This window comes from Amblyraja radiata, chromosome 1, assembly GCF_010909765.2.
Source record: "Amblyraja radiata isolate CabotCenter1 chromosome 1, sAmbRad1.1.pri, whole genome shotgun sequence".
Taxonomy (NCBI): Eukaryota; Metazoa; Chordata; class Chondrichthyes; order Rajiformes; family Rajidae; genus Amblyraja; species Amblyraja radiata.
Window position 1 is genome coordinate 161,454,604 of NC_045956.1, and position 13,749 is coordinate 161,468,352.

The 13,749-nt window shown below is 44.2% G+C and overlaps 1 protein-coding gene across 1 annotated transcript in view; it reads left to right on the top strand.

Annotated features, from left to right (window-relative positions):
- The window catches only part of st8sia5 (ST8 alpha-N-acetyl-neuraminide alpha-2,8-sialyltransferase 5), a 33,580-nt gene extending 24,480 nt beyond the window's left edge, over positions 1–9,100 (top strand). Inside the window, exons 6-7 of the mRNA XM_033034184.1 lie at positions 2,477–2,569; positions 7,120–9,100. Coding sequence (XP_032890075.1) covers positions 2,477–2,569; positions 7,120–7,582 — 556 coding nt within the window. The 3' untranslated portion in view covers positions 7,583–9,100. The remainder of the gene's footprint in view (positions 1–2,476; positions 2,570–7,119) is intronic.
- The last annotated feature ends 4,649 nt before the right edge of the window (positions 9,101–13,749 follow it).

Sequence of the window (13,749 nt, forward strand, 5' to 3'; positions counted from 1 at the left end):
GCAACATCGGAAATTGGAGGAACAGCACCTCATATTCCGCCTGGGTTGCTTGCGTCCGGATGGCATGAACGTTGAATTCTCCCAATTTTGCTAGCCCTTGCTGCCTCCTCCCCTTCCTTAACCCTCGAGCTGTCTCCTCCCATCCCCCCGCCCTCGGGCTCCTCCTCCTCCCTTTTTCCTTCCTTCTCCCCCCCACCCCCCATCAGTCTGAAGAAGGGTTTCGGCCCGAAACGTCGCCTATTTCCTTCGCTCCATAGATGCTGCTGCACCCGCTGAGTTTCTCCAGCATTTTTGTGTACCTTCGATCTTCCAGTATCTGCAGTTCCTTCTTGAACACACGTCTTAAAATATTCATTCTGTCCTCTGAATTGTAAGACATGGAGTTCTCCGGATGTTCCTTTTTACAGTTACATCCATCAGTTTATTTTTGCTGAAATGTAGGACATCATATGGAGACCCTTATTAGAGAGCCTCAGAATATCTTCAATCGGACTTTACTGGACTTTATCTTGCACTATTCCCTTTCTCCTGTACCTGTTCAAGGTGGACGGCTTGATTGACAATAAACAAAACTAAACTCAATTAAGCACATTTCTCTGTTAAATGTCATCTGCAGCACATCTGCAGCACATCTGCTAGATAAACCAGCCCATCCTCATCCTCTTGAAATCTATTACCATCCCTCTAACAATTCATTTAATTTTCATTTTGTATTTCCTGCCAAGCAGCTTCGAAATATAAGGCTTTCAAAATGGATCTATGTGAGACTTTTTACACCCAAAAGTAATAGATCCCTCTCTCAATCTCCAAGGATGAGGCATGGAGTTGACTTTTCACAACCTCGCTTAATAATTTATGACATTGAAGGAGGTAATTTAGCCCTCTGTGTCTAACTTGACCAAGATATCCACCAAAGGGATATCTGGTCTATTTCCAGTCCCAGGTTGTAGTTGTGTTATGACAATTACTATTTCAATGTGATGAAGGTTTGTAAGTCCACCAGCCCAGAGATATTTCTAGGTGAAAAGATTTCAGCTATACAGGTGCACGACCTTTTATCCGAAGATCCAAATAACGAAAATCTCCGAATAACGAACATTTTTTCGGTCCTTGAAGAAAGGTCCTTGAAAACGTTTACCGAGGGCGGCCCGCAGAGGTGACAGCGGAACCTCCGATCGGTCCTCGAAGAAAGGGGAACTAAATCCCCATTCATAAAAGAGAAGGTGAGGGTATATTGCGCGGGAGGGTTAATAATTGACAATATGCTGCTGCCTGCCCGCTGAGTTAAAAAGTTCCCACGGTAGACTCACGATACACAGTGTATCGTGAGTCTTGCGTGGGAACGTTTTAACTCAGCGGGCAGGCAGCAGCAGATTGTCGCTCCCTTCAATTTCACCCCACTACACCCCTCTGCTTCCCGGCCATGTGTGTGACCCCTTCCCTCCCCTCTCCAGCTCCCCGCCTATTGCACCGGCGCGGGGGCTTTGCACTGTCTTCACGTCGGCGATGCCAGCAGGTCAGTGACAGTCACCGGAGACGTCAGGACCAACGGGACACCGACCCACAGGCCCACTGCAAGCAAGGAGATCCCAGAGACCCACAGCCAGCAGCAGCCCAGCCCCGTTCCAACTCCAGAGGAAAACTGCAAACTGGCCGGAGACGTCAGGACCACCAGAAGCCGTTCCCCGATGGGCAGCTACGGCGACAAGTGGCAGTTCACCCACAGCCCGAGCTGCGCCCCCTCATCGGGACACCGACCCCCAGGCCCACTGCAAGCACGGAGATCCCAGATCAACAACTCCAGCCCAGCCCCACTCCAGGTACGTCTTGTTCTTGGGGTCGCGCAGCTCGGGCTGTGGGCGAACTGCCACTTGTCGCCGTAGCGACCCATCGGGGAGCGGATTCCTCTGGAGTTGGAGGGGGAGGGGGGTATTGTGCTGTTTGATCGCCCCCTGCTATCCCAGGGACAGGGAGACAGGACGTTCACCGAGGGCGGCCCGCAGAGGTGACAGCGGAACCTCCGGTCGGTCCTGGAAGAAAGGGGAACTAAATCCCCTTCATAAAAGAGAAGTGGAGGGTATATTGCCCGGTTATATAAAACATCGTTATATTTTTATAGATTAATTTGTGCAAAATAGTAACTTGACGTAATAGTAACTCAAAGACCTCCCCCCCCCCCCCCCCCAAATGCACAGGATATGTTTTCTCAGTACCAAAAGATGGATGGGAGGCCAAAGATGCAGTTAGTTTATTCACAGGAGTATTACTTCACCCCCATGTGGCATAGAAAATATAGGAGTACAGTATAGATAAACCAAGAGATTGTAGCTTTGCACTGACCCGATGCGCATTTATTTTTCCAACATTCAGTAAAGCTCATTATCTTTGAGTGTTGGGGAGAAGTTTCCATCAGTGTGCAATGTGTTCAATTTAAATCTTCTAGTGTTTATTCATTTCATTGCTGGCTTCTGTGTAGGTGTAATTTGCCACCAATCTCTGATAAATACACCATGGACGTTGGACTGAAGACAGATATTGTGACAATAAATCCGAGCATTGTAACCGAGAGGTGGGTTAATACATTTTATCGTTCATTCATGGTGCATGTATGGTGAAGTTGTCTTGTGGTCCTACAACCTGCATGTGACCCCCCAACTTGCTTTAGGCGAATGGCTTTAAACTACAACGGGCAGGTTGCTGGTTTGTTGTGCTGCAAATAGAGGTGGGTTGATGAAGGACCATTCACGGACTGCTGCTGTACTATTTCTGCTGGAGGTTGGTTCTCGTGAAGTGAGAGTTTTGCTTTACTTTTATGGACAGAGATAATCAAGGACCTATTCCACCCCAGTCATTCCTTTTTCACCCCCTCCTGTCAGGCAAAAGATTTAAAACCTTGAAAAACATGCCACCACACTGAGGAACAGCTTCTTCCCCTCTGTTATCAGTCTTCTGAACGGTCCTCCCATAAGCTAGGGTGTAGTCCCAATTGTCCAATCTACCTCGTTGCAGACATTGGATTTTTTCTCTGGGACAATCCGTGGGAAAGCTTGTGTGGTCCTGAGATCCTGAGAGCGATGCCGTCGGGAGCTATGCTCCTGGTAGGGCCACCCATGGCGGTAAGGTCGAGGGGGAGGTCTCTGACAAAGAGCAATCCAACCAACACCTCAACGGTGGAACAGGCGGAGGATGATGGCTGACCTTAGTGGAGCGTCACAACGGCTGGGAAGGCGGATGAAGGCTGCAGCAGGAAAGGGTCCCCAGTCGTCTTGGATTCCATGCCACTGGATCCTGACCCAGATCTGTCAAGGACCATGTGGTGGCTGTCTGTGCACCAGTCTCCCCACGTTAAACAAAGTCAAGCACAGGCGTCCTCCCAAAAGAGGACAATAATACTCGTTTCGAGTGACCGCCCATGATTATGATATCACGTTGAAAAACTATATTTTGCACGCTGGTATTTTTCTCGTTGCCCTACGTGTTGTACTTGTATATGGCTTGTTTGTATTTATGTACAGTGTTATATGATTTGAACACATAGCATACAAAAAAAGCTTTTCACAGTTTCATGGTAACCATAGAGGGAGAGGAGCCTGAGGTCGTGGTACATTTAGGTACCAATGACGTGGGTAGAAAAAGAGAAGAGGTCCTGAAAGGAGAATTTAGGGAGTTAGGAGGAGAGTTAAGGAGAAGGACCACAAAATTAACAATCTCAGGATTACTGCCTGTGCCACGCGACAATGAGAGTAGGAATGGAGTGAGGTGGACGATAAATGCGTAGCTGAGGGACTGGTGCAGAGGGCAGGGATTCAAGTTTCTGGATCATTGGGACCTCTTTTGTGGAAGGTGTAACCTGTACAAAAACGATGGGTTGCACTTGAACCCGAGGGGGACCAATATCCTGGCGGGGAGATTTGCAAAGGCTACTGGGGAGACTTTAAACTAGAACGGTTGGGGGGAGGGACTCAAATAGAGAAAGCTAGTAGACAGTGTGTGAGGCAGGAGGCAGAGAAGGGAAGCACTCAGACCCAACATGTAGGGGGGAAAGAAGAAAAAAATAATAAACAGAGAATAAGAGAGGGTGGGTTTCTTAAATGTGTATATTTTAATGCTAGGAACATGGTAAGAAAGGTGGATGAACTTAGAACCTGGATTGACACCTGGAAGTATGATGTTGTGGCGATCAATGAAACATGGTTGCAGGAGGGCTGTGATTGGAAACTAAATATTCCAGGATTTCGTTGCTTCAGGTGTGATAGAATTGGAGGGGCAAGAGGTGGAGGTGTTGCATTGCTTGTCAGGGAAGATATTACAGCAGTGCTTTGGCAGGATAGATTAGAGGGCTCGTCTAGGGAGGCTATTTGGGTGGAACTGAGAAATGGGAAAGGTGTAGCAACACTTATAGGGGTGTATTATAGACCGCCTAATGGGGAGCGAGAATTGGAAGAGCAAATATGTAAGGAGATAGCAGATATTAGTAGTAAGCACAAGGCAGTGATTGTGGGAGATTTCAATTTTCCTCACAAAGACTGGGAAACACATTCTATAAAAGGGCTGGATGGTTTGGAGTTTGTAAAATGTGTGCAGGATAGTTTTTTGCAGCAATACATAGAGAGGTACCTACTAGAGAAGGGGCAGTGCTGGACCTCCTGTTAGGAAATGAGACAGGTCAGGTGGCGGAGGTATGTGTTGGGGAGCACTTCGGGTCCAGTGATCACAATACCATTAGTTTCAATATAATTATGGAGAAGGTCAGAACTGGACCTAGGGTTGAGATTTTTGATTGGAGAAAGGGTAACTTTGAGGAGATGCGAAAGGATTTAAAAGGAATGAATTGGGACATTTTGTTTTATGGGAAGGATGTAGAAGAGAAATGGAGGACATTTAAAGGTGAAATTTTAAGAGTACAGAATCTTTATGTCCCTGTTCGGTTGAAAGGAAATAGTAATAATTGGAAAGAGCCATGGTTTTCAAGGGAAATTGGACACGGTTTGGAAAAAGAGAGAGATCTACAATAATTATAGGCAGCATGGAGTAAATGAGGTGCTTGAGGAGTATAAAGAATGTAAAAAGAATCTTAAGAAATAAATTAGAAAAGCTAAAAGAAGATATGAGGTTGCTTTAGCAAGTAAGGTGAAAGTAAATCCAAAGGGTTTCTACAGCTATATTAATAGCAAAAGGATAACGAGGGATAAAATTGGTCCATTAGAGAGACAGAGTGGACAGCTATCTGCAGAGCCAAAAGAGATGGGGGAAGATATTGAACAATATGGATTTGTGCCTGGAAGGTCATGTTTGATTAATCTTCTTGAATTTTTTGAAGAGGTTACTAGGGAAATTGATGAGGGTAAAGCGGTGGATGTTGTCTATATGGACTTCAGTAAGGCCTTTGACAAGGTTCCACATGGAAGGTTGGTTAAGAAGGTTCAATTGTTGGGTATTAATGGTGGAGTAGCAAGATGGATTCAACAGTGGCTGAATGGGAGATGCCAGAGAGTAATGGTGGATGGCTGTTTGTCAGGTTGGAGGCCGGTGACTAGTGGGGTGCCTCAGGGATCTGTGTTGGGTCCACTGTTGTTTGTCATATACATCAATGATCTGGATGATGGTGTGGTAAATTGGATTAGTAAGTATGCAGATGATACTAAGATAGGTGGTTTTGTGGATAATGAAATAGATTTTCAAAGTCTACAGAGAGATTTAGGCCATTTGGAAGAGTGGGCTGAAAGATGGCAGATGGAGTTTAATGCTGATAAGTGTGAGGTGCTACATCTTGGCAGGACAAATCAAAATAGGACGTACATGGTAAATGGTAGCGAATTGAGGAATGCAGTTGAACAGAGGGATCTAGGAATAACTGTGCATAGTTCCCTGAAGGTGGAATCTCATGTAGATAGGGTGGTAAAGAAAGCTTTTGGTGTGCTGGCCTTTATAAATCAGAGCATTGAGTATAGAAGTTGGGATGTAATGTTAAAATTGTACAAGGCATTGGTGAGGCCAATTCTGGAGTATGGTGTACAATTTTGGTCGCCAAATTATAGGAAAGATGTCAACAAAATAGAGAGAGTACAGAGGAGATTTACTAGAATGTTGCCTGGGTTTCAGCAACTAAGTTACAGAGAAAGGTTGAACAAGTTAGGACTTTATTCTTTGGAACGCAGAAGGTTAAGGGGGGACATGATAGAGGTCTTTAAACAGATAGACAAAGTTGACGTGGATAAGCTTTTTCCATTGAGAGTAGGGAAGATTCAAACAAGAGGACATGATTTGAGAATTAAGGGACAGAAGTTTAGGGGTAACATGAGGGGGAACTTCTTTACTCAGAGAGTGGTAGCTGTGGAATGAGCTCCCAGTGGAAGTGGTGGAGGCAGGTTCGATTTTATAATTTAAAAATAAATTGGATAGGTATATGGACAGGAAAGGAATGGAGGGTTATGGTCTGAGTGCAGGTAGATGGGACTAGGTGAGAATAAGTGTTCGGCACGGACTAGAAGGGCCGAGATGGCCTGATTCCGTGCTGTAATTGTTATATGGTTATATGGTTCTAACGATAATAAACAAATACTAATACTAGTTTAGCTTAGTTTATAGATACAGCCCTTCGACCCACCGAGTTTACGCTGACCAGCGATCCCCGTATACTAGCACTATCTCACACACTAAGGACAATTTACAATCTTTACCAAAGCCAATTAACCTACAAACCTGTATGTCTTTGGAGTGTGGGAGGAAACTGGAGCACCCGGGGAGAACCCACAACGTACTAACTCAGTATAGACAACTTCAATACTAATTCAAAGGCAGCAAAGAGAATTTGATTCTGATGTCAACATCAGAGGTATGGGATATTGGTTCTGGGAATACGATTCATTAACGCTTTCGAGGAATATGATGCTGTGAATATGGCAGTCCCCACTAGAATGATAAATTGTCGCTATGGATACAGGCGGGATGGGTACGAAATACTGGCGTTGACAGCACAGTGTTCTGACATACCGAGATTATTGAGTTTGGGAAGATGGAAAAATAATGTTGGGAAATAAAATATGAAGAGAAGTTTCCATTGTTGGAAAAATAACAGCCCTCAAAAAAGTTTTAAGATGACAATGTTTTTGCCTTTAGATTCCAAAAGCTAGAAAAGTGGAGGCGGCCATTCTATGAAGTCCTACAGGCATATGAAAATGCTTCTGTAGTGATGCCAGCTTTCTACAACACCCGCAACACAGATGTTTCATTCAGAGTCAAGTATGTGCTGGATGACTTTGAGTCCCAGCAATCCACGTTCTACTTCCATCCCCGCTATCTCGAGAATCTTTCCCGTTTCTGGCTGAGACATGGGCTCAGAGCCAAACGCCTCAGTAGTGGTTTAATGCTGGTGACAGCTGCAATGGAGTTGTGTGAAGAAGTCCATCTCTATGGATTCTGGTCGTTTCCCATGGACCCCTCAGGCTATTTCATCACCCACCATTACTATGACAACGTCAAACCTCGACCAGGTTTCCACAAGATGACTTCTGAGATCTTCAATTTTCTGCACATGCACAGCAAGGGGATTCTTCAGGTCCATACCGAGGTTTGTAGCTGATGTTTGTTACCACAGAGAAAGATAAGCCTAGACGTTCTGATTATTTAGGTGGATGTTCATTGAAAGGACTATCCTTTCACATTATTGGTTAGAGAAGTATGCAATAAGTAGTCTAGTTAAGCTATCACTGTGATAAGAAAAACAAAGATGTCCCCAATAAAACCTTGTCTTTTTCTTTGATCATTGGTCAAAGGGGTGGCCCAAGATTTTATGACATTTGATTGTTTTTGTTGGTGGCATTTCCAACTGTTTGAGTCTTCTTTCAGTTCAAACTGGAAATTTCCAAGATTTAGTATTGGCCATTGTAGATTTTCTTGTGGGTTTTAAAGGATGGGATCAATTAATTACTTACATTTCCCCTAATTTTAAAGAATTTGTCCGGCATAAGCCAGCAATTTCTTCTATAAGCCTCCCTCAAAACGCAAAGTGAATCATAAATTCATTGAAATCTACTTAACAGAAGAAGACTATTTGGCACATTCAGTCCACACTGTCCAAATGAAAACTTTTCACACTTCTCAGCTCGTGGCTTGTAGGTTAGAGTTATCGTCATAGAGTCACACAGCGTGGAAACAGGTCCTTTTGCTCAATTGGCCCACACCGACCAACATGCCCCATCAACACTCGTCCCACCTGCCTACGTTTGGCCCATATCCCTCTAAACCTATCCTATCCATGTACCTGTCCAAATGTTTCTTCCTCCTCTACTAGCTCATTCCATACATCCACCATCCTTTGTGTAAAAAGGATACCCCTCAGGTTCCTACTAAATCTTTCCCCCATCACCATAAACCCATGTCCTCTGGTTCTCGATTCCCCTACTCTGTATAAGAAACGCTGTGCATTTGCTCTAACTATTCCTCTCTATGCTTTCTATACACCTCTATAAAATCACCCATCATCCTCCTGCGCTCCAAGGAATAAAATCCTAGCCTGATCAACCTTTCCCCATCGTTCTGGTTCTGGCAACATTTCTGCACGGTTGTGGCATTTCATATGTTCATCCAGACATTAAATGTGATGAGGTTCTGCACTAACTCACTTTAAATCATTGAGTTTCAGTTCCTCATTACTCTTTCAATTAACTTATTTTTCTCTACTCTCGACCAATTTCTCTTTCCAATCAACTTAAATCAATGGGCCTTGATCATTGATTGCTGTGCTAAGCAAAATTAGGGATTTCCTGTTAACCCTGTCCAAGATACTGATAGTTTTATAAATGTCAGTTAAACCACCACTGAAGAAATCACCTCTTCTTTGAGATACCTATTCCTCATAATAATATGTTCCAGCCCCAGGATCATCCTTCTAAACTACTCTGCAGTAACACAGAAGAATTGGCATCCTGCAGAGGAACCCCTTGTTCTTAGTAAAATGATTTGATCTGGAAATGGATTGTTCTAGAGATGAATACAGATGGAGAGAATCAGAAAGAGTTATGCCCCTGTAAACCTCTGGAGACTTTGCGCCCCACCCAAGGTTTCCCTGCGGTTCCCGGAGGTTGCAGGTGTTTGCCGGAGGTTGCAGGTAGTGGAAGCAGGTAGGGAGACTGACAAAAACCTCCGGGAACCGCACGGAAACCTTGGGTGGGGCGCAAAGTCTCCAGAGGTTTCCGTTCAGGTTTCCTAAGTGGGACAGGGGCATTAGTCTGTCATGACGTAAAGAATCTTTCTTGCTTGGAATATGAATAAGAATGATTGGTCATGCCCTCAAAATTGTCATAAAAGTTATTGAGTAATATTACTAAGCAATTGCCATTGGCAGGATGATGTCAAGTTAAAATTCCATTATCATTCTGGTTAATAAACTAAGAATCCTGCTCTTCCATCCACAGGTTGAAACTGATTTTAATCAATGAAAAATATGATATTGTTGTGAGATATTCGAATGCTCTGTGAAGGTGGGAATTGTTAATGGAGTGAGATAGGATCGCAGGTGCTGACAAGCTAAAAAATCCTTCCACATTGTGCACTTCTATCTTGACTGTGCAGCTAACCCTTAATCTGGAACGTTTACACCAAGCACACAAATAATATACGGCTATGTAAGTAAAACATAATAGTGCCTTTGACTAGTTTACCAGTAGTCAATGGTAGAATTTCTGAGACGATATGCAGGACAAACTTGCTGACAGTTCACTGGAAATGCCACTAACAGCAATGACTCTCTGATAGCCATTATAAGCTTAAAACAGCCATGAAAATAGAAAATACTGGAAATAAACAGATCAGGCAGCATCTCGAAAGAGAAAGTTGACATTTCAGGTCAAAAATCCTTCAGACTTATAGCATCTGCAGTTTTTTATTTTCAATGCATTCAAAAAGCTTGATTGTTTATTCTGCCACTGTCCTGTAAAGCACAAATTTATCGTTAATGTGTCTGTTATAAGATGTATAGTTCTTTTTTTTGCATGGTGGTGACATTTATTTGCTTTGTGTGCTATAAATTCATAGATCTTCACTATTGATTATAAGAATATTGGTTAAAGAGAGCTTTAGAGCTAAAGATTAGTTTCACCAGCAGGATCTTTTTAAAGAATACACTTACAAAATAAAATTGGGCCATCTGTGTACTTATTGATGGCAGTCAGCTGTCCTTTTACTCTGACACCTGAGGCAAGATTCTCAACTCTGTAGCTTTTAGACCAGACTTTAGTGATACAGCATGGAAACAGGCCCTTCGGCCCACGGAGTCCATGCCAACTGGCGATCATCTTATCCTACTCATTATCCTACACACTAGGGACAATATTATTGAAGCCAATTAACCTACAAACCTATTCATCTTTGGAGTGTGGGAGGATGGTGTCACCAGCAGTGGCTGTCTCGCCAACAGTCTGTCCTTTCTTTTAGTTATTTTTAGTATGTGTTAAAACTATGTTTTAGTGTTCCTTGGTTTGTTTTATGTTGGGGGTGGGGGGTTGGGGAAACTTTTTTTCAATCCCATACCTCAACGGAGATGCGATTCTTTTCCGTATCGTATCTCCGCCCCCACTGCGGTCTAACATCATGGAGTTGGCGGCCTTTCCTGGAGACCGTCGGGTGGTCCAAGCTGCGGGAGTCTGCAGGACTTCAACATCGCGGAGCTTGTGATCCCTTTGCCGGGGATCGAAGCTCCTGTGGACTTTAACATCGTGGAGCCCGCGGTCTCTGGTAAGAAGAGGCCGACTCGGGAGTTCCATTCCATGTGGAATCCACTGTGGTGGATGTTTATGTTAACTTTTATGTGGTTGCGTGTCATGTTGTTTTTCACTTAGTATGGCTGTATGGCAACGGTCCGGAAGTGGTGGCGCTGTTGACAACTGCGGCTCGCCAGCAGTCCGTCTGTTTTTACTTTGTTTGTTGTTTTTTGTTGTTGTCTTGTTTTAGTTAAATTTTAGTTTATTAGGTTGTGTATATGTGGGGGGGGGGGGGTGAAACATATTTTTTTGTCTCTTCCTTTGGAGGAATGCAAATTTTCTTGTCGTATCCCCCTTCTCTGCCTCCGTTTGCGCTGAGGCCTAATGGCGGAGCTGGCGGCCTCCAACTGCGACCGACCTCGAGGCTCCGGAGGCAGAGCCAGCAAGGACTTACAAACGCGAGGCTGGCCGAATTTGGAGCTGTGGCGGCGTTCCGGTGGCGATGGCCCGGCTTCGGGGCTGCAGCGGCGTTCCGGCGGCGGTGACCTGAATTCGGGGCTCGTCCGCGGACCCAGTGCACAACATCGTCGGGAGCTCGCAGGTCACAGGTTGGTGACCTGTTTTTCCGAAGCTCCCGCAACTACAGCTGCGTCCGCTGGACTGGAGGGCGGCATCTTCGGCAGCTTCGACCAGCCCGGGCCACGGAGCTTGAACCGGCCCGTTCGCGGAGCTCGGTTGAGCCGCGGGACTTACGATCATCCGGCGGGGTCACAACAACGGAAGCCTGGATCGCCTCAGCGCAGAGGGAGAACAAGGAGGGAAGAGACAGAGACTTTAAGACTTTTGCCTCCATCACAGTGAGGAGGTGCTTGGTGAACTCACTGTGGTGGATGTTAATTTGTGTTTATTGTATATTTGGTTATTTATTGTTATATGTATGACTGCAGGCAACGAAATTTCGTTCAGATCGAAAGGTCTGAATGACAATAAAGGAATCCAATCCAATCCAACTCAACTTACCTTAATTCGTACATGTAACAATAAACTGACTTTGACCTTGAAACCGGAGAAACCCACGCGGTCACAGGGAGAACGTATAAACAGACAGCACCCATAGTCAGGATCGAATCCGGGTCTCTGGTGCTGCAAGGCAGCAACTCTACTGCTGAGTCACTTCTCTTTTACACAGATCCTTGATCTATCCTGAATTCCCTTCTGAAATCTAATTTTAGTATTTTTGTTTGAGCAGATCCAACTAGAGATGGCAATGAACACTGGAGAGTTAGCCGAGCCTGTTTCATATTTCATAAATTATAGGAGCAGAATTAGGCCATTCAGCCTATCACGTCTACTCCACCATTCAATCATGGCTGATTTATCTCTCCCTCTTAACCCCATTCTCCTGCCTTCTCTCCAGAGCCCCTGACACCCGTACTGATCAAGAATCTATCGATCTTCACCTGAGAAACATCCATTGACGTGACCTCCACAGCCGTCTGTGGCAATGAATCCCACAGATTCACCACCCGCTGACTAAAGAAATTCCTCCTCATCTCCTTCCGAAAGGTACGCCCTGTTAAAAAAGATTTTTAACAAAAGTTATACCTTAGTGAGAGGGATCCACTTCAGAAATATCACCTGCCTCCATGAGTGATATGGGACACTGGCACAGAAGGTTAGTTGAGGCCAGCATAGATTAGCTATGATCATAATGGCCAGGCAGGCCTGTTGACCTAATTCTGTCCCTATTTATTTGTATTTTTGTGCACCTCGTGTTTCTATTGTCTCTCTCCTCTCCCCCCCCCCCCCCACAAATGTAGCATCATTAACATTTAAACACTAGTCTATCCATTTTGCTTAATTTTTCTGTTTTATCTTTTTTTGGCCTTCGAAGCTCTATCCTCTGTCCTCCTCAAGTCATTGGTAACTAAATTGACAGAATAGTTTTTCAGTGGTTCAATGGAACTTTTTGTCACATGTACCTAGATACAGTGAAATTCCTATTTTTGCACGCAGTTCGGTAAAAACTTACTAGACATAGGCACAATCATACTTAAGTACAAGAGTGCAGGAATAGTAGATTACACTGAAGCAGTATACACGAGTCACCACTGGATCCATTTTTTGTATGATTCAAGTCAAAAGTTAAAAACTGACAATATTTCTAACAATTCACATCTTGCTGATCACCCCAGCAATGTCAATAGCTTCACGTCAAGTTCATTACCCCTCTCCTCGGCGTTTTACCCTACATACCTTCACCCTCCCCATTTATTGCTCAACAGCAGAAGTGCTACTGTTTCATCAGCACCTGTGGAGACGTCCCACATTCAAGTCTGACCCCTACCCCGACCTATGAAGCACCAAGGACTTTTGCTTTGTTTTGTTCAAAATGTTATCTAATTCAGACCATGACTGCGAGTGATCTTTTAGTGTAGGCTAATGAAGTTCAGATGCACAGAAGGAGTAAATGGTTAGTCTACTCTTAGCCATATCTGGATTAAGAAGCCAGCATCAGGAAAGATAAAATTACACTCCAGGACCCTATCTAGAAATGTGGTCTGACCCGAAGAGTTACTCCAGCACTTTGTGTCCTTTCGTGTATTAACCAGCATCTGCAGTTCCTTGTTTCGTCAATAAATTGTCATAAAACACCATCTGGTTCCCATTGTCACAGGTTTGATCTGTAGCGCTTCATCCTCGTTCATTAATCAGCACACCTCAGTTCAAGATGACAATAAATGCTGACCTTGCCAGAAGCACATCTGTGAATGAATGTATATATATAACTGTTTAATACAGAATGCTGTGAGTGACTTTGCTTAAGATGTCTGATTCTTTTCAAGGTTACTGTGTTTATTCAGGTACTCTCTCTTTCACTCTTCAGGTCTCACTCTTTCACTACAGTTCTTGGTACATAACATATCAGGGAGACTTTGGCACATTAAACTGCACCTTGTCAGGTCCAACTCACATCTTTCATGATTTGAATTTTAATAGTGTGTAGTTTTGGAGAGAAACCATTCCCTGATACATTGATCTTCTCTGC